A 26,645-nucleotide genomic window follows, 5' to 3' on the forward strand; every position below is an offset into this window, starting at 1 on the left:
AGGTATTCTGGGAAATCGTGTTCATCGCTGCGTTATCCTGGCAGCTTCATTTCAGGAAGTTCTCTTTTTTTCCCTAAACTTTACATTTCTAACAGTAACAGTTGGCGGTGGTGAAGTATTCAGACCCTTTGTTTACGTAAAAGTTGATTAATTAATGGATGGATTTTTGATTAATTTGTTTATTTGAGTATCCTGCACATACAGTATCTCGTCAATACACTAGTAAACAGCAACAACCAGGATGAAACCAGCATGTATGAAAAATCACAATATACAGTTCAGCAAATTGAAAAGGAAAACTTTAAAAACAACAGTGCTCTTCATATGTTTTGAATGTAAAGGTCCTGATTTGTAAAGTGACTAAAGAAGTCACATAAATATTGAGCAGTGAAAAGTGCAGTACTTGCATAAATGTGGTGGAATATAACTAAGTAATTTGCTAAATGTGTTTTTTAAAATTGATTTTCATATTATGAACTCGTGTTTAAAACCTTTATTAGACCGTGACCTTCAGGCCTGGTGCCTATAAACACACACTGTCAGCAGCGTTGTGACGTTCCCAGCGTCCTCTCGTCCTCCTCGGGAACACGGCTGTCATTATTCCCATGTGGCGTCATAATGAGGTGATTTAAGGAAGTAGGTTTTATAATTGACCGTTTGGTTTTGAACCTGCAGCCGCTGACCCTCATTATGATCCATGAAAATCGCCACTTCACGGTTGACCCGCATCCTCCGCCCGTCAGGTGGATGTTATTGTGATTGATGAAAACAGCCGGTTATTGATCAGATTTTAAAGGCTTCGCTGTGCTGACAGATGCTCTGCTGACCCCCCCCCTCCCCTCCGTGGCTACTGCAGCTCATGCTGCTCTGAATTAAAGGCTCTCTAACTAACTCATCTGTCCAATAAGAGATTTTGTTTTTGAAAAAGATTGCTCTGTTATCACCAAGGTCATAGGATCAAGTGCTGAGCCATTACCAACAAAATAAGTATTTAAATAAGAACTCCTTCACCACAGAGGTAAAAAAGGACATCATCAGTCAGGTTTTATTGATCCTGTATCGCTGCAGTTCCTCTCATCACAAATTGCATTCTTCCTTTAATCCACTGGAGGGCGCCACAGTCTGCGTATACGGTCTGTGTTTGCAAGCTGCTTTAAAACACATCAAACATCATTGTACACATCAGCATGTCTCATTTCCTTTTCAGCTTTTGATCATTAAAAATCTTCATCATGTAAAATGTACCACTGTCTATGTGTCAGTGTAGATTTGAACAGCTTATGCTAAACAACTGAAATGTAAATCAGAGGTTAGTGTACATTAATCCTGAGTTAGCAGCAAGTCTGTGGTGTTAATTTCTCATTTTCTCGTTTGAGTGCTGGACTCAAAAAGCCTGAATTCACACGTTCATTCACACCCTTCACTCTCTGTACATCTGCACAAACTCAGCCCAAACAATCACACATTTAAAGTCATTTACTTTCTCGCACTGTGACATTTTAAACTTTCTGATTTCGATCAGTCTGGCCAACTGAAATAAAATACATAACTCGTGCACGAGATGTATGAACAAACAAATGTCCCTTTCAATCTCTGCATATTAAATTTACATATTTTACAAAATAATAGTTTACAAATGACAAAATACTGAGTCAAAAATTAAATAAATAAATAAACAAACAAACATTAATCTCATCTAATAGAAAACAAAAGGTGAAACAAATTAAGGCCAGTTGTGTCTGGGATGTGTAAAAAGCCCAGAACTAAATATTTTTCCACAAATTTAACAGTTTTTGTCCAAAATAAAGAACTGACTCACTGACTACTTTGACACCTGCTCTGCAAAATGTCTGCAAACATACAAAAAAAATTAGTAGCCTTTGAAATGAAAACTCATGTTCAAGGACATTATCATTTACAACATACTCGACCTCCAGTTAATTCTTAAAGTAAGTAACTTTAAACTTTAAACTACAACCTGTTTAACAACTGAAATGCGGTAAAAACAAATCCTTGCCAACCCAAACAGCTGCACAATAAATAAAAAGAAAAAATTAGATTGTTGGCAGAAACCCTTTCCTGTATTCAAACAGTCAATCCTGAGATTTAGCATCCACTCATCTCATCCTTCTTAAATTAAGGCAGTCAAAAATAAAAGTTGTAATAGCGCAACAAAACAAACAAACAAAAAACAAAACAACATTCTGCTTGTTTAGAACAGAGACCTCCCATCAAATCCAGCCCTGGTCAGTTTCTGAACCTGTAGGAAATCGGGAGCAGCTTGTGAGTCTTCTTCATGGTCTGGACCTTCGCATGCGTCTGCTCGTCCATGGTCTTGTAGCATCGCCGGGCGTAATCCAAAAGCTTCTCCTTCGATGACTCAAACTCTCCGACCTCTGTCACCTACAGGAACATCAGCGCGGTTCATTAACGTGGAAACGTTTCTGAAATGTTTCTAAGACAGAACACAGATCCACACAGGTCAGACCTTCTCCGGGGCCACGAGCAGCAGCTCGGCGATTGGGGAGGTGGAGGCCATGGTGTTTCGGTCCACTCCGTGGATCTGGAAGGCTCGGGACATGCTCCTCACCCGCTGGTAGGTGGACAGGATCTTCTTGTAACGAATCAGAACTCCTTCTGGATCTTTAACTGGTGAGAGAGGAGTGACAGAAAACAAAGTGTGATGGGGGGGAGTACAGTATTTTGAGTATTAGTACTTTCTATACTTTGACTCTCACCTCTCTGTCTCTCCCTCCCATGGGTGATCCTAAAGATCCTCCTCATCTTCATCCTCGGCTCTCCGCTCCCTCGTCCTCGGCCTTTCTTCCTCGACCCTTTTTCTACTGACGAGTCATCATCTTCCTCCTCCTCCTCTTCCTCCAAGTACTCATCCTCAGTGTAGTATTTATCTTCTTCCAGATGAAACTCCTGCTTGACTACAGCCGTGAAAGGTCAGGCAGGAAACGTTGGTTTAAAGAGAAACATGTGAAACTTGCTCAGACAGAAGCAGCAGAGTTAAATATTTTGAAAAAAGATGACGTGTCTCGCTTCCTCACCAGGGATGGCGGTGCTGCGGCGGGTCCGAACTCCTGGTCCCTGCAGGCGTTTCAGGGTCATTCCAGACCTGGTGGTCATGGGGGAGGGAGGCGAGGGAGGGCTGGCAGGCTGGACCTTCACGCTCCGCTGGGTGTCTCCACACCACTCTGTCAAAATGAACAGTGCATTTTTAATATAATGGCCGTTGCTTTGAAAGAGATCTCATATTAATATTAAGCATTTGTATATTTACACCTAAATGTCTATGAACTGGGGAAATAGTCTGATCTGTTACACCAACAGAAAACTGGTCAAAGGTTAATACATCAATAATTTACCACTTCTTCAGAAAAACGGTTATTTCTGATAATTATCAGATTCAATTGTTAAAACTTTTTAATTACTATAATGCTGCTTTGACTTATGTGAAGGGCTTCACCACTTTTGCACCACTGGTCCTTCCCCTTATCACCTTCCACTGCTTTTAGTTTAACTTGTGTTATTAATCTTTTAACCTGCTGCAACAGTCACTTCCCCCCACGATCAGTCCCCTCACACACACACACACACACACACACACACACACACACACACACACACACACACACACACACACACACACACACACACACACAGACATTTGTGCATTTTCTGCTCATATTCACTTGATGAATGACGAGGCACGTTTCCTGACGCCTCACCGTCCGGAGTCCTCATGCTGACGATGAAGCGATCCAGCTGACATCGCAGGAAGTTGCGTTCCTCCTCCAGCTCCTCGATGCGCTTCTGTAGCCAGGAGTTCTTCTCCAGGGCGACGTACAGGTGAGCTCGCAGGTTAGAAACCAGGATGAAAGGGCTGTAGTGAGGGTGAGGAGGCTCCTGCACCACGGGCTCTGCAGGAGGAAGAAGAGCGGAAGAAAAACACTAATTGTTGTATGTGCAAAAGTTTGGGCACCCTTCTGCTTATCCATACAGCTGTATGACAAGTGTGAGCAGAATTCTGACACAGGTAACGAAAAACAAGGACAACAAATGATCATATCTCAGGAAGGAAGGAATCTCCAGATTTACAGTATGAAGCATGAAGAATAACCTGCTGATTACATAGCCCTGAGCCATGGCTGGCATCAACAGTAAAGTACCTCATCACATTTTGTCACTGATTCATAATAAATATGGTCCTGAGCTGTGGACGCGGCGTACCGTCTATCATCTGCTGCCCCTGGTTCAGGTGATAGGCAGGTGGTCTCTCTATACTCTCCTCCAGGGGGAAAGAGACCTCATAGGCATCCAGATACAAACCTCCCCCTCCAGCCACCGCTGATGATGACGATGATGACTGAGGCATGTAGTGCTCTGACAAACACAAGACGACAGAAAATTAGATTCTACAAAGCAACTGAATCTAACACAACTCATGATTATTCTCATTATCAAGTCGTCTGATGATTCTTTTAAGGTAAGTCCATACAACATCTCCTGATATAAAGACCTACTCCACCATCATAACACATTTAAAAAGCAGGGGTGCCATGTATTTAATGAGCCAGGCCGTGTTTTAGGCCTGATCTGCTAATTAAAATTAGTCGACAGAGAGAAAATGAATCAGTGACAGCTCTCTGTGTGGCATCCCGACTCTGCACTCTCAGAAAATGTCCAAAACCAGAGACCAAAGAAATTGAAATTACCGTGATATAAAATTAAACTAAAGCAGAAAACGTTCACATTTGAAAAAGTGGAACCAAAGAACTTCAATCAATCAACATCACAGCAGCTGTAGATTAATTACTGTTGACCCACTAAATGCTTCAGCTCTAATAACAGCTAATAATAAAGTTAATAAAGCTATTACTCATCAGGGTTGTTCATATAACACTTCTCCTTCACTTAAACTACACAAAAGAAATCAATATAAAACATACATGTAAATAAATCATCAAACAGAACATCAGTAAAATAGTCATAACACAGAAAACAAGGATTTAAAACAACGTGAGACATTCAAGCATAAACACGAAGCCTAAAATCGATTCAATCGATCAGTGATGACTCTTAAAGCTGAAGCAGTTTAAAAGTAGAGTGTTTGGTTGATCAGTCTTTTGTCATAATGAATAACAGCAGCTGTCACAACTAAATTAAATAAACACCAGTTCCTTCAGACCAGCAGCTTTTTTACGGTCTCATCCATGAACAAACACAGGATCTGATAAATATTCAGCATGAAACTTATTTAAATGCACTGAGTCCGTTAGTGCAGCAGGTGGATACGCTACGTAAAGGTCGCTGTTACCTGGCGGGTTCGTATCGTCTCCGGTGGCTGGAGGATTCATGACCGAACAGTCAGCGCGGATGTTTGGATAAACGTGTTATTATCGACCCTCGGAAGCTTTATGTTCGGTTATACTTCTGTAATACAGCCTGACACGACCCCACACCTGCTGCTCCGCGGCCGAGCGACGACGCTTCCTGCTGCAATTACCTGATTATAAGTGGCGCCAACAGGTGCAGCACGCTCAGGTTTGTTTGCTTCACACATGCGCAGAGCGGCGGTGTCCCCTCACCTTCGATCGTTTTTATGCTGAATTTTTAGGTGAAGTTTTTTTTTCTCCTCTTTAACTTTATTCACAAAGATCGTGTACAGTGCAAACAGAGGAACACGAGCATCAGCAGAAGAAATAACAAAAACAAACAGAACATGAACAATCTACACAAATACAACTTTACACAAAACACATTTAACATGAACCTCACATTAATAACAGCTGAGGTGATGTTGTTTGGATTTGTCAGGGAGTCAGAACAGTTTAAAGTCATCCATGAAGTTTCCTTCCATTTAGGATTTCAGAGCTTCCGTGAGGAAACATCAGCCCAGAGCTGTCAAACGAGAAGGCCTGAAGAAAGGAGACGTTCAAGAGTTTCATCTGCCCAAAGACAAAAAGTTCACTTTGTAAGATCAGCGCCACAGAAATGATCCCGAAACAGGAAACATGCAGATTTCATGTTTTTTCTTTGACCTACATGACAGGAAACTAAATGTTTTGGATTGTTGGTTGTACAAAACCAGGAGACATTTGCAGACGTTACCTTGGACTCTGAGAAACTGTCACAGGCATCTTTTATTATTTTAGACAAAACAGTTGATCAATTAATCGAGGAAATATCTGGCAGATTGATCTGTAAAGTATTTATTCTAAAGAAACACACTTCACTAAAGGCCAGACCATAATATAAAGGCTGACCGTTTTATTTATTAATGTTAAACAGGTTTCCAGTTGATCACAGAGTGAAAAAGTATAAATGGAACAATCAGTCTTTAAAAAAAGGAAAGACTCAACAAAAGAAAGGACGAGGAAGAAAAAAACAAGTAAATGAAAACAGTAAAATCATGGAGAAAAGAAAAGGAGGAGGAGGAGGAGGAGAAGAAGAAGAAGAAGACCCTCCGACCGGAAGCTTGTCACCTGAGGGCGGGGCGCAGGTAGGTGGAGACACCGAAGGTAAACGCGGAAGCAAGGAAAAGCTCATCGGTTCAAACTTAAGGAAAAAACGTTAAATCAGAGATTTATATGCTGCCGAGCGAACAACAGTAACAGGTGAGTGAAGGCAGAAGTGTTCACGGTGCGAAATGTTAAAAACAGAGGGGATTTATTTGGAGAAGGTAGTTTCACCTTGTCTGGGTCTGATTCACTCACACGGGCTCCGCACTGATTGGAGGCTTCTGCATTATCAGCGCGATGCTGTGTGATCAAAGTTTAATAAAACACGTTTAATATCAGCAGATGCACAGAAGATACGAGAAGAATGAAAAACACGGTGAATCAAAAAACGAGAAACGAGGCTGTGACCTTTAAAAACTGGAGCTGGTGACAAAACATGAATAAGTAACTCTGAATATCCTGAAAACATCCGAACTAAGAAATCATAAAGACAGAGGCCAGTTTGTTTATGGGCTAATCCATCAGCTGCTGGTATGATTGTAACTACTGGTTATTATTGTCTTTAACTCCCATTAAACCTGGCATGTTTAGTCTGAACGGGTTTGATGCTCAGCAGCGATGTGGCAGTAAAAGCATGTGCAGCCTCGGTTGCCCCCGTTCCTCCTCTTTTAATCCTTCAACGAGTAAACACATGCATCTGCTCTGGTTATTGGGGTCAACGGTGACGAGGTGCATGAAAGAAGAAAGTCTTGTTTTTTTCTCCACACACCATTATTACTCTGTAAGCCTTTCACTGGTGGAACAATAAGGAACATTATTTCTGTTATGTGTTTTTAGGTCATGAGAACCTGAGAATGAGACAAAGGTTTTGTTTTGTTTTCCTTTACATTTCAGGGAATCACTGTCTTTTCCTCCCAGTTTCACCATGGGCCTGTGTGACAGCCTGTCCCACTGTAAACTGGCTCTGGCCTTCGCTGTGCTGATGGATTTACTGGGAGGAGCCGCTCTGCTGGTGGGAGTCTTTGCCCATCTGGAAATCGAAGGACAGGACTATGGGGACTTGCTGGTCTATACTGGTATGTCTGTCCCTGCCTCAGCTTGGCATGAGTTTCTAATGCAGGAAGTCAGTATTTATCAGTGCAGTGTATGATGTGAGTTTCACCAAATTTGCACACGCAGCTGTAAAACTTGTGTGTAAAACCTCTGTTCAGGAGCCCTGTTCGTGCTGATGTCTCTGGGCGGATGGGTGTTGTGGTACAGCGGGAACATCGAGGGCCTGGCGTCCAGCAAGGAGCTGGGACACATCGGCAGCGCTGTGGACCGACTCGCTCGCAACCTCAGCCGCAAGATCCGCAGCTACAGGAGCCACCGCTGAGGAGGAAGCCTGGTTATACGGCCTGTGTTTGTCAGTATTAATGTGAGATACAAACTGTGTGCTACTAAAAACTCCAGTGTTACGAGCGTGTCAAGAGCATTTCAACTGTAGGCGTGTCTGATCTGTTACAAAATCCGAAAACTCACCTGTTAATGTTTTATTGTGAGTAGTATTTTTTACATGTTATATGTTTGAGCATGACTCACTGAATACAGCCGTGGTCTTTTTATGGATTTCAATAAAAGTCTTCTCATGAACATGTCTGTTTTTAAAAACAACATTAGATCATCTCTCTGTTCACACCCAGGTGTAAACTTTCACACATTTTAATTAAAAACAGACAAAAACGAAGAATTTTAATCCTGATGAAGCAGAAAGTCACAGACACAGAAACGCATGTGTCTAACATCCTGTCACTTTAATTATACTGCATACATTACAGCATATTCATGTTATAATATACATAATTACCATATTACTGGATACTTTGATCCTTTGGTGTTTTAACGTATTATTGTAAGTTTCTTATTTCCTGATTTAACATTTATTTCGCACCTGTAATAAAGGTGTATATTCATAGTATATATCTACATACCATACACATTATATCCTGTATTTCTCAGTAATATCAGGAGACTATATTGTTGATTTAAATCTGTTTGCACGTATGGCAAGGTGAAGAGATTAAAAAGACAACAGGGCAGTAATGATTATAATAATGTAATAATTCAATAAAGTAAAATAAAAGTAGAGAAATTAATCAGTGGCAAAGAAAAATCTCATTTTGCACAAGAACTACATTTGCTGTCCTCGGGTATTGCACTGTGTAGCTTTGTTTCTGTATCTGGTTTGTTTCCTGCAGGGTTTCATTTACTTATTTTCACTTCAAATATCAGCAAAACGCATCATTTTGTCAGAGGTTCCCAAACATCTGCGTGCAACCTGCACGCAGAAAAAAATGATGATGTGAAGACGTGAGCTTGGTTTGCTGCCAGATCTGGAATTAATAAAAAATTTTTTGGGAGAGTTGAAACAGAAAATTCATCACAATCATTAGCAGTTAGTAAACTGCTGGTAAACTGATTTTATATTAAAATTAATATAGAATAAAATTATACATTAAAATTGAGAATCCAGAAAAAGGAGGAAGAAAATACAGAAACAGGAAAGAAATAAGTTAATGACAGAACAGTTATTTGGTGAAACATTTATCCATATAACCCAAACAAAAAGTTTTTTAGCTGCCATGATATGTTCTGATGCCCCCACAACGTGCTAAACCAAATGGATTTTACCTGCTTGAGATTTTAACGTTATTATTACAATTATTTGCCACAGCCTCTGGCTTTCAGGTTACTCACGAGGGGGTAGTTACAAAGACTCTGGTACTGTCAGTGTTCCTCGACAGCTCTGTGACCCTCCATGTGTAAACCCCATCCACCCACCATTCAAAGATCTTCTCGTGAGCAGAGCGTTTCCCTGCAGACAGTGTTTGTACACCTCGTAATGGGATTAGACAGTTAGCATGTTTTCACTGGGCCTTCGTTTAAGCACTGGCAGGTGAAGCAGCGCTGTTGACCCCAGAGCTGTAGCCTGACAAGAGACCGTCCAACTCTTCAGCTGCTACTGCTCTGAGGTTCAAAGCTGGTCTCTGTCACCAAAACCTGAACAGTCAACACTGACATGACCACAGATTCCAGAGAAACTCCAATCAGAACCAAGAAGAACAAGAAAATAAAGCAAAACGTAATGAAACGCCAACAAAGTCACTGTAGCTTTAGTTTGTCAACTTGTTTAAAGCTGCTAAAATATCTGTGGAGCATCGTAGCATCTTTCAGCTCATTGTTTTGGTTGAGACTCGTGGCCCTGTAATCTAACTTCCCAGCAGCAGACGGCAGACCACAAGATTAGTGGCCAGCTGGTGAACACGGTGGAGCGTTTAACAGCTGAAGGCCTCCAGAGTTGTTGGAGGCCAAAAAAAGGGTCTACGTTTTAAGTGCTCCAACGATTTCCACACGATGACTGCGCAGGCCATGCCTTTTTCAATATGAAGAGATTAGCTCTGTCAGTTTACTCAGAAATGGTCATGTGACTCCAGAGAAGTTGCATGTTGGAATTTGCAGGAATCCCGCAGTCGTCCCTCCTCTTCACATGTTCGCTGCCTTGTATTTTCCAGCTGATCTGACCCCCCACTGCTGCTTCCACGCTGGAAGCCATGATGAACATTAGGGTATCTAGATTAAACTTTCCGTGTCTGTGAATAGATTCCTGAGGGTTTGGCCAAAGAGCTTTGATAATGCTTATCAGCTGTGTTCTCCATGTCCGTCTCCTCTGCACTGCTGCCAAATCTTCCTCACACTGAACCAACATCACCATCTTCACATTATAATCCCCCTCTCCTTTCAACCAAAGGATTCCCTTTCTTAGAACTCAGTCTAAAACAGGTTGTGGGTTAAAGGTGAGACTGTGAGAGGAAAAAGTTCATCTAAAGAGCCAAGCGACGAAAACCTCTAATCCAATAAATCCAGACTCTTTAGTTGTTATAGCCCGAAGGGAAAATCCCTGTTCTAAAAGAGGAACGATCTGGATGATAGACAGAGGATGAGGTGCAACACAGTGAGTATCAGAGCACTTCTCCATTTTGCAGTTTCAGCTCAAAAAATAGGAAAAATTAAAAGTTTTTTTAAATTTTATAAAAAGATGCAAATTATTTTGCAGCTTTGGGGGCATAAATAAATCTGTTATGGACTTAACTTCAGTGAGAACTGAACTATTCAAACTAGGGAGATAATTTTTTTTTCTTTTTTAAAAACAGCAGAACAGCCTCAAGACAAAAATACAGAACAAATTAAACAGAAAAGATAAATGGCTTTTTCCCCCATAAGTTTTACTTTTGAATCAGTCAACTAAAAAAAAAAAAAACATCATGGAGGTGTCCTGTTGGCCAGTGTTGCCAGATTGCGCTGTTTCTACACAACTGGGCTGGTTTAGTTTTAGTTTTCCCCAACAAAAAGTTAAACGTTTTGTTGTCAGAGAAAATGTCATGCAGGTGCAGTACAGTGTGTTTACAATGAAACAGTGATCTCTGACAGGCTGAACTGCAGCGGAAAAATCGCAAACGTTAAGTCTGAGAACTGTAATGCTAAAATTAGCCTCCATTAGCTCGTGGCCAGAAGAAGCCCACAGCGTAGTGAACGAGTGAGTCTGCATTTTTGTGTTCGAAATAAAACTTTTTGTTGTGTTTTTTTTTTTTTTTTTTCATCATTCAAAATTTACAGAATTGAAAAACTTTAAGAAGCTATTGGACATAAAGAGTGACACTGATTCTGCACGACATGTTCTCTAAGGCTTTTCAAAGCCTTGGCAGCGAGACGGTAAAATCCAGATCACCTGGGGAGCAGTGGCTGATGGTGCCAAGACGGGAGGCAGGGTGCTGAAGTTAGGCCTCAGCACGTCAGCAGAGGAATTAAGTTGTTTTATTTGATACAGAGATCAACAGTTTGCCAAGAGTCTTACTGGACCTGCTGCTCTGTACTCGTCCCGCATTTAAGAATCCGTGCAGCTCTGACACGAAAGCAGCAGGCAGACAGGAAGTCTGCTTATGTTATGTAGTTATGTCATCAGACTTAACACATACAGTAAACATGCTCACAGGTGGATGTTTTCGCTGTTGCTGTGCCGTTTGGTGATTTTATTTATTAGGGCTCAGAGTTTACACCTCGATCTGTCGCAGCCATCTACAGTTCAGCTTCCTGCAGGACGTCTCGCTGAAAGAAAAAAAAAAACACACAAAATACACACAAACAGAACCATTAACCATGACACAGGGATCTTCTGTTTGTTGTTTGTTGTACAGCCCCACAGGCAGCAACTAGTGGACCAGCAGATGCTACTACACCTCTTGGTTGCAGTAAATTAGCTTTACGGTTACTAAATACATTATAGTGAGCTGGCAGGAAAGTGAGGAAGGGGAGATGATTGGTCACAGTGCTTAAACACCTGTCTGTCACAGAGGTCATGACCTCCAAGCTCAGAGGTGTTCAGACTCCTTAAATTCCCGCTGACTTCCACCTTTACGCCTATCGAGGGAGCAGCTTTCCCGTTAATGCAGGTGCACCGTGTTGGGAGTTGATGTGATTTCGGTGCAGACTGGTTTACAACAGAGCAGATGGTGGATCAGCAGCCAAAACCCAGCTAAGAGCATTTAAATCCCCCGCTAAACACAGCAGAGCCACCCTCCACCCACCACCACTCCCTGGATTTAAACTGCTAAGTCTTCACCTGTGGGAGGGTCCAAGGTAGTTTTGGAAACGACTTCTTGATAAGGTTTATTTTTTACAGCAGCTAAAACAGGCTGTGTGTTTGTAATCAGGCAAATTTCTGTGCCAGGTTCAGTCTGTTGACTTGTTTCCAGCAGGCAGGAGTCAGACAGCACGGCGTCCTCAAAGTCCACAGATTTAGTCTGTGTCACATGTCAAACCTTCATCTTACCTGCCACTCTCTTTATATTTTAATAGCTCAATGAAAATAATTATTTTATACAAAAATTGTATAAACCAATAATTTGAACATTTGCAAACACTGTTAAGTCAAACACTGAAAACTTTCAATGAGCACAAGTCAAACTTCTGAATTTATAAAAAAGGAAAAACTGAAATATCGCATTGACACAAGTTTGAAATAAACCCTGACGTAAGAGCAAAAACCAAGGTCAAAGGAACTGCCAGCAGAACTCAGAGACAGGATCGTGTTGAGGCACAGATCTGGGAAAGGCTACAAACAAATTCTGCTATCCTGAAGGTTCCTAAGAGCACAATGACTCCATAGTTCTTAAGTGAAAAAAGTTCAGAACAACCAGAGCAACTGGGAGAGAACAGCAAGGAGGTCCTCCAGAGGTCCTCCGTGGAGACGGGGGAAACTTCCAGAAGGATGAGCATCACTGCAGCACTTTACTGATCGGGAATTTATGAGAGAGTGACTGGACAGAAGCCTCTCCTCAGTGAAAGACATGAAAGCTGGGTATAGGGTTTGTAAAACAAAAAGCACCTAAAATGACTCTTGGACTGTGCGAAACTGGATTCACTGGTCTGATGAAACCAAGACTGAACTGTTCTAAGCGTCATGTCTGGAAGGAACCAGGTACCCCTCATCACCTGCCCAACACCATCCCAATGGTGAGGCACAGTGGTGGCAGCATCATGCTGTGTGGGAGACTGGTCAAGGTCCAGTCCTGGCCCAGAACGGTCAGGACCTCAGCCAGGACAATGACCCTTGGCACACGGCCAGGACAACGAAGGAGTGGTACAGGGACAACTCTGTGAATGTCCTCAAATGTCCCAGGAGGAGCCCTGACTTGAACCCAAGCGAACGTCTCTGGAGAGACCTGAAAATGGCTGTCCACTGATGGTCTCCATCCAACCTGACAGAGCTCCAGAGGATCTGCAGCAAAGAACGACAGGAAGCCCCCAAATCCAGGTGTGTCGAAGGTGCTTCAACAAAGTACTGATTCAAATGTCTGAATACTTACATCAATGTGATATTTCAGTTTTTCCTTTTTAACAAATTTGCAAAAAGTTCTAAAATTCTCCTTTTGTTTTGTCATCATGGGGCAGAGCAAGGCTGCAACATTACAAACTGTGAAAAGGAGGATGGGGTCTAGCTACTTTCTGAATGAACTGTAAGCTACCTTCATTCATTTATACTTTGATTGCTGACACTGTATCAGTGAGGTGGTAAAAGTCGCTGAAAAACACTTCTCCTCAGACTTGAGCAAGAACCAGAAGGAACATGCAGAGCGATACAGTATGTATTCATGGACACGTCGTGTAAGACACAATGAGGAACCAAACAGGTCCATGATTTTCAAAAAAGACAGAAACAGTGCACAAGACCATTAATATCAGCATCAGACTGAATGTGCAGTAACATCCTCTCCAGCCTCCACACGGACAGAACAGAAACAGACACTGGATGTTATCACACCAACAGATTGTCCGTAACATGCTTGTTTTTGTTTGCATGTGTGTCCTTGAGCACTTCCTGAAACCCTGTTTATGGAAACACCAATAAATACATGTGACTTGACCACATGAGAAAAAAAAATAAAAAAAGAGAAAGAAGAAGCAGCAGCAGCAGCAGCAGCTCTGGAAGCTCATGGGTGCTGCTGTGGCTCCGCCTCAGGGAGATCCAGTTTAACTGACTTATCTCAGCAGGTGGAGGCTGATTTCCTCTGCTTCCTCTCACAGACGGAGCATCGCTGTTTGTCCTGGACTCGTCATCTGGTCACACAGGTAGGAAACAAACAGAGCTGTGTTACACTGACAACATGAAATATCACGATTCTAAAGACTGGTGATATCAAACACAAGGATATTTTGGGAATAACTATCTGAGCTTTTGGTGTTCTTGGACTTTTGGTGCCATTTGTACTATTTATTTGAACTGTTTTGTTGGATGAAATGTGGAGCTGTCTGAACTATCACTTCTGATAATATTGGTCTGTTTTCTATGCACAAGCTACACGCAGCCATGTACTCTGTGGAACTTTTATTACTTTGATAATTACTTGCCTGCTGTCCTCCATTACTCACAATGTTTTTGTTTTTTTTTTATAAATCATGAATATCAATATTTGCTTAATCTGTGGTAAAAAATTATTTACATTGAGATAAATGAGAAACTAAATGAATTATTTTTTTCCCATCACCGTATCCGCATGGAGCCTGTCAGCGACAATTACATGCATTAACACTATAAAAAATGTTTATTTTTTACATTAATTAATTTTTTTTTTTTTACAGTGTGGGTTTTTGAAGCCAAAATTACTACTTTAAATGACTGAAGTCAATTTCTGACAACTGTGCTGCTGTCCATTGTGTAATCTGTCTTAATTTCCTAGGAATGTAAGTGTAGTGGTGTTATTAATGGCCAGTGGGGAAAACAAACCAGGGTGCAGGGACACAAAATATCTTCAGTTACTCCTCAGCTGGAGGCTGACTTGAACATTTACTGCCACCTACAGAAGAAATCAGGCCTGTGAAGTTACGTATGTGGGATGGCCCCTTCATCTAATGGAGCATCTTACTTAAGTTACAGTCTTCCAAAACCAATAAAATGTGAAAAACAGGCAACAAGAATAAGCTACAAACCCACAGCACAAAGTGAGTTGATTCTGGGTGAGAGATCAGTATAGAAAGACTGAAACTGCTCACGCATGCTTGCTTCATACATAAGTGGGAAAACATCACGCTTACTTTAACACTGCTTTACACTCCACACTGATAATGACAAAAAGCACATCATAAAGTGAAATGGTGGAGGGGTAACCACAACAGTTGCTGTCTCCTCTCTCTCCTTTGCCATTTACAACCTGGAATATGGTTTATTTTCTTACAGCAAATGGGCAGAGAATCGCCAAAACTGTCTGAAGCACGACAATTTAAATGTCAATAAACAAACAGTTCAGATTTGACCTAGGTTGAACCTTGTTCGTGACGCCTCTTGATGGTATTACTGATGGCTGATTGGCTTAATGAGCTTACCAAGCCGCTTCTGCTCTTTTCACAGCATTTGCTTCTGTGGGCTGAATCACAGGCCAGGACCAGGATCAACAAGGATACTAAAGCCATATTACAGAAATAGTCTGCTGTTTATCACTTTGAGAAAGTTGAGGAGGAAACTCCCTAGGTTGAAGTTGTGCATTAATTGCCCCAGAAGAGCAGAAAGGCCACAGATTCACACTTTGACATAGCTCTAAAACACCACCAACACCAACAGCAATGGGCAACAGCAAGAGCGGCGCTGTGTCCAAGGAAATCCTGGAGGACCTGAAGCTCAACACCAAGTTCTCAGAGACTGAGATAGTCCAGTGGTACGAAAACTTCAAGAAGCAGTGTCCAACAGGGCGCATCACGAAAGAAGAATTTCAGACCATCTACAGTAAGTTCTTCCCAGAGAGCGACGCCAATACGTACGCCCAGCATGTTTTCCGCTCCTTTGACACAAACGACGACGGCACGCTGGACTTCAAGGAGTACATTGTTGCCCTCCACATGACGTCGACAGGGAAGACCACCAGGAAACTGGAGTGGGCCTTCTCGCTGTTTGACGTGGACAAGAATGGATACATCACCAAGTCAGAGGTCAAGGAAATCTGCACGGTGAGTTTTGGAAAAGGGGCAGTGATGCAGGACCCCATAAAAGCATCTCTAACAGTTTCAAGGGCACAGACAGTACTATCATCTGCACAGAAATGATTCAGAAGGTATTCGAAATTTCGCCTGTACTTCTGTGCAAGTGACAATAAAGATCCTATCCTATCCTATTTATTGTGCACTGCAATGGCCAGAAAAACTAAATGAGGCTCCTAGTAAGAGACACTGTTTAAGAAAAAGCAAATCTTGTTTCAGTCTGACTGCAGCATCTGTGAATAACACATTTGTTAATAATTTGACAGCCTAGCCACTGTCTTTCCAGTAACCTTTTCTTTAAGCCCTGCAATTTATCGTGTCCCAGTAGGAACCAATCCAATTTATTTGTGTTCCAGTGGGTCCTTTTAAACAGAAGACACTGTTAAATAAGTTAAAAAGAGAGTCAGGGACCCAACAGTGTGAAATCTTTACATCCCCTATAGGCTTATTTATAGCGACCACATTTCAATTTAAAAGATTAGAGTTCATGTAATCACAACAGAACAAAGCCAGAGAGGCCAAAGAGCTGGTCACTTAATCCGTGGCACCACAGCAGTTTGTTGCTGTTTTTGTCAGTAAAGACATGAGCAGCTCGCAGAAGTGACAAAATGGTTGAGATTAAAGGAGGATTTTGGCGTGATGGTTCTACTCCGTTTGCAGATATGAAAGTCGAACTTAAACTAGCAGAATTCATATGAATTTAAACTCTGATTATCAACAAAAGCGAAGAATTAGGACGTAAAAGGGAAAAAAATAAAATGTTGCAATGCATTCATGGCCACCAACAATATAAAAACTAAATCATTTTCTTTTTCTTTTCTTTTTTACCATTGTATATCTTCTATGTTTTTATGTCGTTTTTCCTAACAGGCGATTTTTAAGCTGATTCCTAAAGATGAACTCGAAAATCTGCCTGAAGATGAAAACACAGCTGAGAAGAGGGCAGATAAACTCTGGAATTACTTTGACAAGGGCGAAAATGGTGAGATTTTAATAGATGTGAAGGGATTTAGTTTGTCATTTGTTCGGGCTTAGGTCCCAGCAAATGAAAACTGAAGCACCTTTTTGCACGTTAAGTTTTCAGTGTGTTTATATGTGACATTAAAATCAAATACCGGGTAATGGAGTATCTTCCTCATTTGACTGCATTACGTCAGTCCTACCAGCAGACGGTGCTCAGTTCTGCAGTGGATTTAGTGAAGCTTCAAAACTTTTAAACTGTTTAAGATCTTCATCAAAGAGGTTGTTTTAGGATGTATTTTTACATTTATATTTCATAAACTAATTGTCTTCTTCTCTTTCCAGATCGAGTGGCAGAAGGGGAGTTCATTCAGGGCGTAATGGACAATGAAGACGCTCTTCGTTTGATTCAGTATCAGCCTTTAAAATAACTGTTCTAGCAAACAGATTTATTATTATTATATCTCTCTCCATTCCTGTTTTTTTCCACCTTACCCTTCACTCTGCAACGACACCTGATGGCACCTACACAAAATGTGAGATCGTAGCAGATGTCATAATTAAATAATGATACAGAATCTCCTGCAGAGTTTTACATTTGTCACCAATGAGTGTGCGCTTTGTCCTGTTTTCCTTATCATACAGAGCATGAAATAAATGTTAAAGTTTAACATTCCCTCATAAATATATGGCCTGACACCTTCCCACATCTCAAAATATTTTTTCTGTTAAGATTAGCTTCTGCACAGATTAGCTGCTCTGTTGATTAGCTTCTCTGTTGTGTTAGAAACTCAAGCACACATTTGAATATACTCACATGTGCATTAGTTAAAGTATTATTACCATGAGATATGCTCTTTTTTCTCAACTGGGCAGCCAATGCTGGTCTCTGTAGTTTCTCAATCTACCCTGGGATGTTTTTTTCCATCCTTACTGTGTAATTTTGTGTCTTTTACAGTGTTCAGTTCATCCATCTAGCTAAGTGTTGCATACTGGAGAATAGGTCTGTTCATGTACAACAGTACATAAAACTGTGTTGGTCCTGGGTTTCCCTTTACAATAAACTCAATAAATTCAATCAATAAATCAGAACCATGAAATTGTAATAAAACATAAGGTGTCAAAAGTCTTCTTTTTTTCTCCACAGTCATAAAATTTGATCACCTGATCATATCTTAGATTAAATCAATATTCTCAGAAAACACATCACACAGCTCTTTTAGCGATCAACCATGGTTACAAATCTTTACCGTGAATTTTTATGTTTGTTCTTACATCATGAACTGAAATACAATTCAATATTCAATCTCTTTTACACCTTAAAATCTTGACTTAGGTCACGCGCACACACGCGCGCCTACTACGCAGCGTTACTAAGCGACACAGGCTACCGCCATTAGCTTAGCTGAAAATGACTTACCATGACGGTCCAGTTACAGCAAACCCACATCAACAGGCTTCGGATCATCTCAGTCTCTTCTGGTATCCCTTCCGGATACTTTAAATGTTTGCAGCTAACTTACGTGCAATAACCGATAAGAGTTAATTTCTCTTTTCTCACTCGTTAGCATCTTTTTCTCCTGCTGCTTCGGTGCGCGTACTACCGCAATTGCTACCTGACAGAGGGCGGGACTTACTTTCTCCCGCCTATAGCATTTCATTACTGTGTGATCGGACCAGTAACAATAAACTAAACTTGACAGACACATAAATCAACCAAATAACTTCAAATAACCAAAGTTTTGTGAACCAGGAAGTAGCGAGAAAATATTAAATTAAAATTTTAACAAAATAAGGAAACGTAAAAAAAAAAAAAAAAAAAAAAAAAAAAAAAAAAAAAAAAAAAAAAATCTACGTTTGAGTTCTTACTTTTAGAAACCCAAACCCTGAAGGTTCATTCGTCGCCAGATGTTCACAACTGTCCTGTTTTAACGATGACCGTGTTCTTAAGTTACACAAGACAAACGCAGATAACAGTGTCTGTATAAGAGATTAATATTGTTTCACAGTAAGAAGACCTGGTTTACTTTCGTGCTCCACATTCTGGGACACATCTGCGATGTTTTTTACTGCACACAACCTGCTTCTCTCATTATCAAGTGAATTTCAGAACAACTTTTACTATTTTACCCAGGAGGAAATTTATATTTGGAAGGTTCCTTCCAAAATAAAATTGGATTCTCAGAGATCTTCTTTAAAGAATAATAATTTCTTGAGAACAGGAAGCTAATTTTGTGGCAAATTGAAACTGCAGCATGCCCAAACTAGCCCAAAACAAAGAATAATTGAAAATATACACAAATTTTCTTAAGTTATTGTAAAGTTGTTTTTTGCTGCTGCCAGTAAGAAATGCACACTTTTGTACTGACAATAAATAAATTAACAACACCTTCATCTTTCCTTACGTTGGGCTGGTTTTGAGGAAATGGTTGAAGTGGTGTGAGAGTTTCATCTTACATAAACTGTTATATAATTCAACCTCATAATTTACATTTTTAATTACTCTCCACATACTGTTCAGTGACCCAGCAACCCTCTTTATCTCTGCTTCACTGCCTATATTATGTCAATCTCTCTCTCCCTCCCTCTCTCTCTCTCTCTTTCAGTCTTATTCCCCTGACTGGGGAGATTATTGACATAATCTTCTATCCAGCATTTGAAAGCATCTGTCTTAACACCCAAATCTCTCTGTTGCTGTAATCGTTGATTCTTCCTTTCTCTTTTTTCAGAGATGTACATACAACTAGGTGTATATAAAGGTCCTGTGCAAGGCACCTACAGAGCATGTGGGTAATATGTTTTAATGCATTTTTGTATTTGTGGTTAAAAATAAATTTGTAAAGCTGTAATGCTTATAGTTGCAAACATATCAGCCCGGTCTCACTGCAACTGCAGTTTCCTAACATGCAAAGACTCACTTTGTGAATATTGTGAAAAATCAAAACACATAAAGGGGCAGGTGGAGAAGACGTGATTGGAAACAGAAAAGGAGTCTGATAGTCTAATGTTCACAGAAAATAAGGATGCTGTGGATGCCTGGACATCTTTATGTCAGATGGAACTTGTAATGAAGCCACTTTATGCAGTTAGAGAGTCTGATAAGGGAAAATACTGGCTAAACTATGCCAATAAATTGGCAATAAGTGTTTTAAAATTATAGGTAAGTCCCTCACATTTACACACTAATGTACTTATTTCTCCCCGTTAATTAAACTTAAAATTAAGCTACTTTTATATTGCTGTTATTTATCCTTTTATTTATCCTTTTGTGAGGAGCTTGATATTGCAAATGCGTCTCATGAGCCTCAGTAGCTGCAAAGGTGACTCAGCTAAAACAGTGAAATCATAGTTTTCATACAACAAAGCTATTTTATATTGATAAAACATGCAGTGAATGTTTGTTTTTATTTATCACCATACTAAAGGGGATTTTTGTCCATTCATGCAAACACTGAATAAAAACCAAAAATATAAATACTACTAATAATATTGCACCGTCAGTTCCACAGTTGTACCATATTTTTCTCTCGTAAAACTCACTTTAATCACATCACATCATTCCTGAAGTCGTCATTCCAGGTCTGGATTTACACAAGGGATGAAACAGAAACTTGCATTTCATTTTTCTGTAACTGATATTTGATATTGTTGAATAACAAAGTTGATTTTTTTTTGCACAGCATCACATAAACCAAACTGTTTGTTGTTTCGTTCCCTGATGTTTGTTCCCTTCAGCACCACCATAACGTGAAATAGCTGATACAAGCATTAACAGGATTTCAGTAGAATATAAAATTATAGTAGACACAACCTTCTGTTGGCATGGCCTCCTGTCATTGCCTTCTGGTCCTTTTAACCTTTTTAAGTATCAGAGCTGTGAGTCTGTGAGTTTGCTTCGGAGTCTCTATGCTCCCTCATGTTCAAGAAATTCAAGAAAGAAATGACAGCGTGAACTCGAAAACAGTGTAGGAATGAATCGTGCTAATCATTTTAAACTGCCTATATACAAAGGTGGGTGTGGAATGTGTTCAAGTGTCGTAGTCTTTCTCTGTAGTTTCAGTCAGATATTTTGAGTAAATCCAGATGTTCGTCACAGTTCACTGCCCCTGTAATCCTAGCAGAGTGAGCCATCTCTCTCCTCCTGCAGAGCGTAATCCATCTCGTCCATCTCCCGTTCACAGTCTTCACATCCTTCAGCACCACATCCCTCCACCACCACTACACCATGAGGGTCCACCAGCCTTCCTACACCCATTCCACCTCCTCCCAGTGCTCCCAGTGTTCCCACACCCATTACCCCAACTCCTCCTACTGCTCCCACTCCCATTCCAACCCCGTTTCCTCCAACTCCTTCCATCACTGCCATTCCTCCCACTCCAACTCCACCCATTCCCATCCCTCCAACTCCAATTCCTCCTCCACCAACGAGCAGCGCTCCCCCAGCTCCACATGCCAGAGGTCCGACAGCTGGTCCCACTCCTCTGGGCCAGAGCGGGTCCATGAGCGCTCCCTGCTGGCCGAGCTGAATCAGCTGGCTGACGGAGTAAACCCCTCCACCACCGGCTCTAACGACCTCTTCATAGGAGGGGGCGCGGGCGGCGGCTCGGGCCTCCTCCAGCCTCACCCGGGCCCTGTGCTTCATCTCGATGATGGTCTTTGTGTAGGAGTTGAGTGTGGCCACCGCGGCTGCCATGCAGCAGCTGAACGACAGCCACGCCATGCTGGAGAGCACAGGGAGGAGGGATGTTGGCCGTGTTGTCAGACCACAGGCTAATGAAACTTGTTATTTAAATAAACCTGGTTCATGAAATGAGAGTCCCGTGTTTCTGTGTTAAGTAACATGAAGAATATTGTTTAAAGAATCATTGTTATCAAACCTCAAATCTGATTTTTCCAAACTAACACTAATTATTTTGTGTTGAACTGAAACAAACTCACGCAAAGGACCATCCGTAGTCCCAGGTCTGTGGCCTCCAGTCTTTGGGTCCAATGCTGACAGTCATCTGAAACACTGTGGTGTACATCATGTGTGCGACCATCCCCATCATACCTGATGGTTACAAGGAGAAAGAGAAAGAGAAAGAGAAGGAGTTGAATCATTTAGATTTTGTAGACAGAGCATAGAAGGTTGGACAAATGACATGTAAATATCTGTACATCACATTAGTTCACATAATTCAACCAACGACTTTCTGCACAAATTTTGGGGACAAATTAAAGAACAACATTTTATAACAATACAGCAGGAAGTGTCCCCCGTCCACACCTGAGAGGACGGTGCACATGGCGGCGAAGGCGTTGATCTTGAGGGCGTTCATCTCCCTCTTGGCACAGAGGCAAATCACTTCCACACACATCAGCAGGAAGCCCATGGCCAAAAGACCGATGTACATGAACTCACTGATGACGGACAGCCAGAGGACGCCTGGACGCAGGAGCAGAAACATAAAGAAAAAAAAATTAGATGTTCAATCTTTTCTGCAAATAATAAGACGTATAAGTGATTCACCCTTTTGCAATTTTGTGTAACTGCAACTCTAAATGAAACAAAGTACAGGTTGTTGTTTTTTTATGTATATATTTATTTTTTACTTCAAAGAAAATTGAAGAACTTGTACCAACCTTGTGTTTCTCCTGGCGTCAGCTCAATGAAGCTGCGACACTTTTCCTCCTGATCATCACCTGAGAGAACAATCACAACAGATTTCAGTCAGTGAGATCCTGAGATAAACATGGCTCACCAGATCATGTGACCTTGTTGAATCTGTAATATTCGAACAGCGCTGAAAGTCAGCCATCATTTTATGGATTAAAGTAAAACCTATGTCTGTCTGTGTCAGAAAAACAGCCCAAGGATATGAGCGTTATGTTACAGCTGCAATGTGTTGGTTTTTGGTGGCGGATGACATTGATTAATCCCTTGCAAATGCTCAGTACTTATGTCTATACTCATTATGAATCTAGAAAACACAACAGAAAGAGCTGCTCTAAGCCCAGTAGGTCACCTTCCTATAGGAGGAAGAATTTCAGGTCAAAATCCAGAAATCTGCTTTGAGCTGCGAACTGTCGACCAATCACAGTGTCTTTGAGTGGAAGAATATAAGCCAGTGATTACTTCTTGTTTGCTGGATAGCTTAGTTTGCTGTGTGTGCGATTTTGAGGATGAAGTTTCACTAGTTTCTGGGAGTATCTTTATAGTTATGCTGTTGGCAGAAGGTGGTGCTGGAACATAATATTCTTCTAAATACAGCACAGCACTAAAAAGAGCATTTTGAATAAAAAGGGAAAGATTAAAAGCTTTTCAGTTACAGCAACATAACCAGACTTTTTACAGGCCTGAGGCTACAATAATCCAGGCTTGTACAAATTATACTCCTGAGTGAGAGTTTAAGGTGGAGGCTTAACTGTAAACCATCCATGTTGACTACAACACATTCATGTTGACTGAAGCACAGTAGTTACACAGAAAGTAACAATAATACTGTTACGTGTCAGCATAACATGCTTCCAACTTTGTGGCAACAGTTTGGGGAAGACCTCCTCCTGTTTCTACATTACATTTCCCCCCGTACGCAAATCCAGCTCCATGAAACCTGGCCTGCACAGAGTCCTGACCTCAACCAAATCCAGCACCTGCAGCTGCTGCAAGTGGGAGAAGAAAAACTGAAGGTGGAAGGTACGGAGCCCCTGAGGTCTCCAACGAGGAAACTTTTAATCCTGCGTGTACAAGACAACTTTTTGAACTTCATGTGAAACCACTGGGGAGAACCACTGGGTCCCTGTCATTCAGGATAACCGACCTTCGTTGTGCTTCTCACAGGAGAGCCAGAAACCCGTGTGGAAATAACGCAGCATGTATTTGTCCTCGCCCGTCTCCCAGATGTAGTGGACGGCATTGGCCAGCTGCTTCCTCTTTATCCTGGCCAGCTCCTCTTTCTGCAGCGGAGACAGCGTCACGTTGGAGGCCGGGTTCTTGGGGTCCGGCGTGGGGGCCTCTGAACCGAGGAAGGTGGGACCAAGAGTGATGAAAGAAAAAAGAGAGAGAAGGAGTTAAATCCAGAGTTAAGAGAGTAGAGGTGCAGAAAAAGGAGGAAAAGGACATTTATTGATAAAATATATTCCTCAGCGAACACTACACTGCAGTGTGGGATCGTCTCTACGGCCAATACGCCAAGAAACTCCGACATAAATCCTACTACAGGTCTCCTGTGGGTCACAGCGTGTAACTCAATCCAGGCCTGAAACACTGTTCTTTAGGTAATTTGTGGTTTTTCTATGTCGAGAAACTACATGGAAACAAATAGGCTTAGTGCTAAAAGATAAGACCGCGGACAGTCCAGATAACATGCAGCTGCAGATGCAAAGTTCTGAGATTAGCAACAAAGCCGGGATTATGTGAATCTCTGCCAGTCAAGTATAAAATGCTTGAATTCACGGTGCAAGAAATAAACTGTGGCCATAAAACCCTGCACTAAGTTACTGTTACTAAGTGAGAAACATTAATAGTTATTCTCACTTTACCAGACTGAAATATCAACAGAGTCTTATCAGGATAATATACATACAGTGTGTATATTATTCACATTTAAAATTCTTATTTCTGATTTCATGCACTGACTGTTCATGTGCCAATTGAAAGTTGATTATCAGGAATGATCCATTAGGTCAGAAAGTAGATTATAGATCTGATGTTTGCTAACGTAATATTGAACAGTATGTCTGAAGTTACTTTTCACTGAGTACAGATCTGTCATAACACAAAATGATAGATACTCATTGCATATATGTTTACTTTATATACTTTATACTGACAGTCGGACATTTGAAATATTTGTTATGTAAACATCTTTAAGAGCATAATGATGGATCTGGTGATTTGCTGGTTAAAAGGTTTTAGGTATTAAGGTAAAAACTGGGCAAAATTTGACTGAAATTAGGTTTTAAGTTACATGCATCTGTTGTTTAAACAGTCTCTCAACAAAATTACAAAGCAGTAACATTAAAAATGTCACTGAGATACTGTTTTAACAACACTTATGTGTAAACTCAATGCTTATTTGTTTTTTCAGTTGGTTTATTATGTGTAATTTCATCATGTTGGGACCTGAAGTCTGTACGGAGCCATGCAGAAATTGTAATTTGCAGCTGAAGAATAACATTTTTGTTGACAGCATTTCGCGCCCTCACCTGTGGTGTATGGCTGGCTGTTGTTCTGCCCACAGTTTTTCATCTTCACCGGCGACAGGCAGAGTGGCTTCACCACCTTGTGTGTTCCCTCGCACCAGTAGGAGGTGCAGAAAGCCGAGACGGACAGGGTGAGGGCCAGAGAGGTGAGGGACAGGGACAGCAGGGAGCGGTTACGTCTGGACATTTTCTCCAGCATGGCGGCCTCTCGGCTCAGAGAAACTCAACGACGAAGCAAAGGAGCGTACTCCGGCTTGACTCGGAGGCTGATCCTGGTTCAAAAATGGCCGCAAGAACCTGTTGTCCAATCAGGACGAGGATCAGAGGAGCAAGAGGGTTTCCGTGACACAACAAGAAGTCAAGATGAAGTCCAACGAGCTGTTGACATGCTGGGCGTGAAAGGTTGCTGTGGTGATTGATTCATGGAGGATGGTAGAAAGGAGAGGGAGAGAGAGGAAAGGAGATTAGGGGTGTTTGAGAAGCAGAACAAAGGTCAGAGGGGAAGATAAAAAAAGAGGTTGGATGGAGAGATGGAGGAGGACAGGGTTTAAGGAAGACAGAGAGTCGCTGAGCAGAGGTCAGAGAACAGTGGAGTGGAGAAAGATGAAGCGCTGGGATTTAATCACTTCCAGTGAGTAAGGAAGAAAAAGAGACAGATGTGTAAGCCAGAGGTTGTAGGAGGAACTCCAGCTCTTCTCCTGCTCCAGGATCAGCCAAAGAAAATCAGCATCACAAGGAAAAGTATTTGGGACCCTGCTTTCTTCTCGATGTTACGGTACGAGCCAGGCGACGTGTTTGACTCCACACATTTCTTCTCACGAAGCTGCCGCTCTAACCCATCACAGCTCACGTCTCGTTTCCGTCTCTGTTTGTTTCCTCTCGGATGAAGATAAATGTCTAAATCTTATCCAGCGGATTTTGTGACTAATCAGTCCCACTCTCAGGGCACATCCCGCTCTCCAACCTGTTCCTCCACCTCTCCCGGAGGGATTGAGCTCGCGAAGGACTGATTAGTCCAGTATCTCAGACCTACCTCTGGTCAGGCCTGGTAATCTGTGTTAATCTTGCAGAGGTAGGTGGATGAGATTAATGCTCACTGAATCTTATGATGTCTTTGTCTGGAGGACCACCTAAGAGGAAAGCTGGGAGACAGAGGTAAACATCTGGATTAAGAGTCATCAGTAAAGAGTCGTATCCACAGTGGCTGTATATTTATGTTGCGTCTCATTCCTGCCAGGTGTCATTGCTTTGTCAAATGTTTTTTTTAATGCACTCATTACAACTCATTATGGTCCCAAGACAATAAAGTTTTAATTTGAATTCTTCTTTCTTCCTGTTCTCAGGATGCTGATGGTGGTGACTTGTTTCTTTAGCTGTGAGTGTTTAAGTTGCTTTAGGTGCCTCTGTGCCGACCATAAATTGCTATGTTCCTGGTTTGAGTCCGGCTGGGGACCTTTGTTGTATCTC

At 41.4% G+C, this 26,645-nt stretch overlaps 4 protein-coding genes across 5 annotated transcripts; 2 read left to right on the top strand and 2 right to left on the bottom strand.

Annotated features, from left to right (window-relative positions):
* Positions 1 to 2,247: 2,247 nt before the first annotated feature.
* Positions 2,248 to 5,463, bottom strand: ccdc106b (coiled-coil domain containing 106b). The gene is made up of 7 exons (XM_041053529.1): positions 5,327 to 5,463; positions 4,240 to 4,392; positions 3,738 to 3,929; positions 3,057 to 3,203; positions 2,739 to 2,936; positions 2,489 to 2,649; positions 2,248 to 2,403 (listed from the first exon to the last, which is right to left on the bottom strand). The coding sequence occupies exons 1-7, from the start codon at positions 5,364 to 5,366 to the stop codon at positions 2,248 to 2,250; spliced, it is 1,047 nt and encodes a 348-aa protein (XP_040909463.1). The 5' UTR covers positions 5,367 to 5,463.
* Positions 5,464 to 6,501: 1,038 nt separating this feature from the next.
* tmem238a (transmembrane protein 238a) lies at positions 6,502 to 8,102 on the top strand. 2 transcript variants are annotated; one of them, XM_041053542.1, is made up of 3 exons: positions 6,502 to 6,626; positions 7,365 to 7,546; positions 7,682 to 8,102. In XM_041053542.1, exons 2-3 carry the CDS (start codon positions 7,396 to 7,398, stop codon positions 7,843 to 7,845), a joined length of 315 nt encoding a protein of 104 aa, XP_040909476.1. In that variant the 5' UTR covers positions 6,502 to 6,626; positions 7,365 to 7,395; the 3' UTR covers positions 7,846 to 8,102. The 2 variants fall into 2 exon arrangements, with proteins under 2 accessions (XP_040909476.1, XP_040909477.1); XM_041053543.1 differs by having other exon boundaries at positions 6,516 to 6,626; positions 7,389 to 7,546.
* A 7,521-nt stretch (positions 8,103 to 15,623) lies between these two features.
* LOC121192008 (recoverin-like) lies at positions 15,624 to 17,425 on the top strand. The gene is made up of 3 exons (XM_041053541.1): positions 15,624 to 16,004; positions 16,905 to 17,016; positions 17,340 to 17,425. Exons 1-3 carry the CDS (start codon positions 15,624 to 15,626, stop codon positions 17,423 to 17,425), a joined length of 579 nt encoding a protein of 192 aa, XP_040909475.1.
* A 3,683-nt stretch (positions 17,426 to 21,108) lies between these two features.
* Positions 21,109 to 25,377, bottom strand: LOC121191980 (germ cell-specific gene 1-like protein). Its single transcript, XM_041053501.1, has 6 exons — positions 25,182 to 25,377; positions 23,795 to 23,989; positions 22,617 to 22,676; positions 22,261 to 22,419; positions 21,933 to 22,044; positions 21,109 to 21,715 (listed from the first exon to the last, which is right to left on the bottom strand). The coding sequence occupies exons 1-6, from the start codon at positions 25,375 to 25,377 to the stop codon at positions 21,109 to 21,111; spliced, it is 1,329 nt and encodes a 442-aa protein (XP_040909435.1).
* Positions 25,378 to 26,645: the final 1,268 nt, after the last annotated feature.

The sequence above is a fragment of the Toxotes jaculatrix genome, chromosome 13 (genome assembly GCF_017976425.1).
Source record: "Toxotes jaculatrix isolate fToxJac2 chromosome 13, fToxJac2.pri, whole genome shotgun sequence".
NCBI classification, from domain to species: Eukaryota; Metazoa; Chordata; class Actinopteri; family Toxotidae; genus Toxotes; species Toxotes jaculatrix.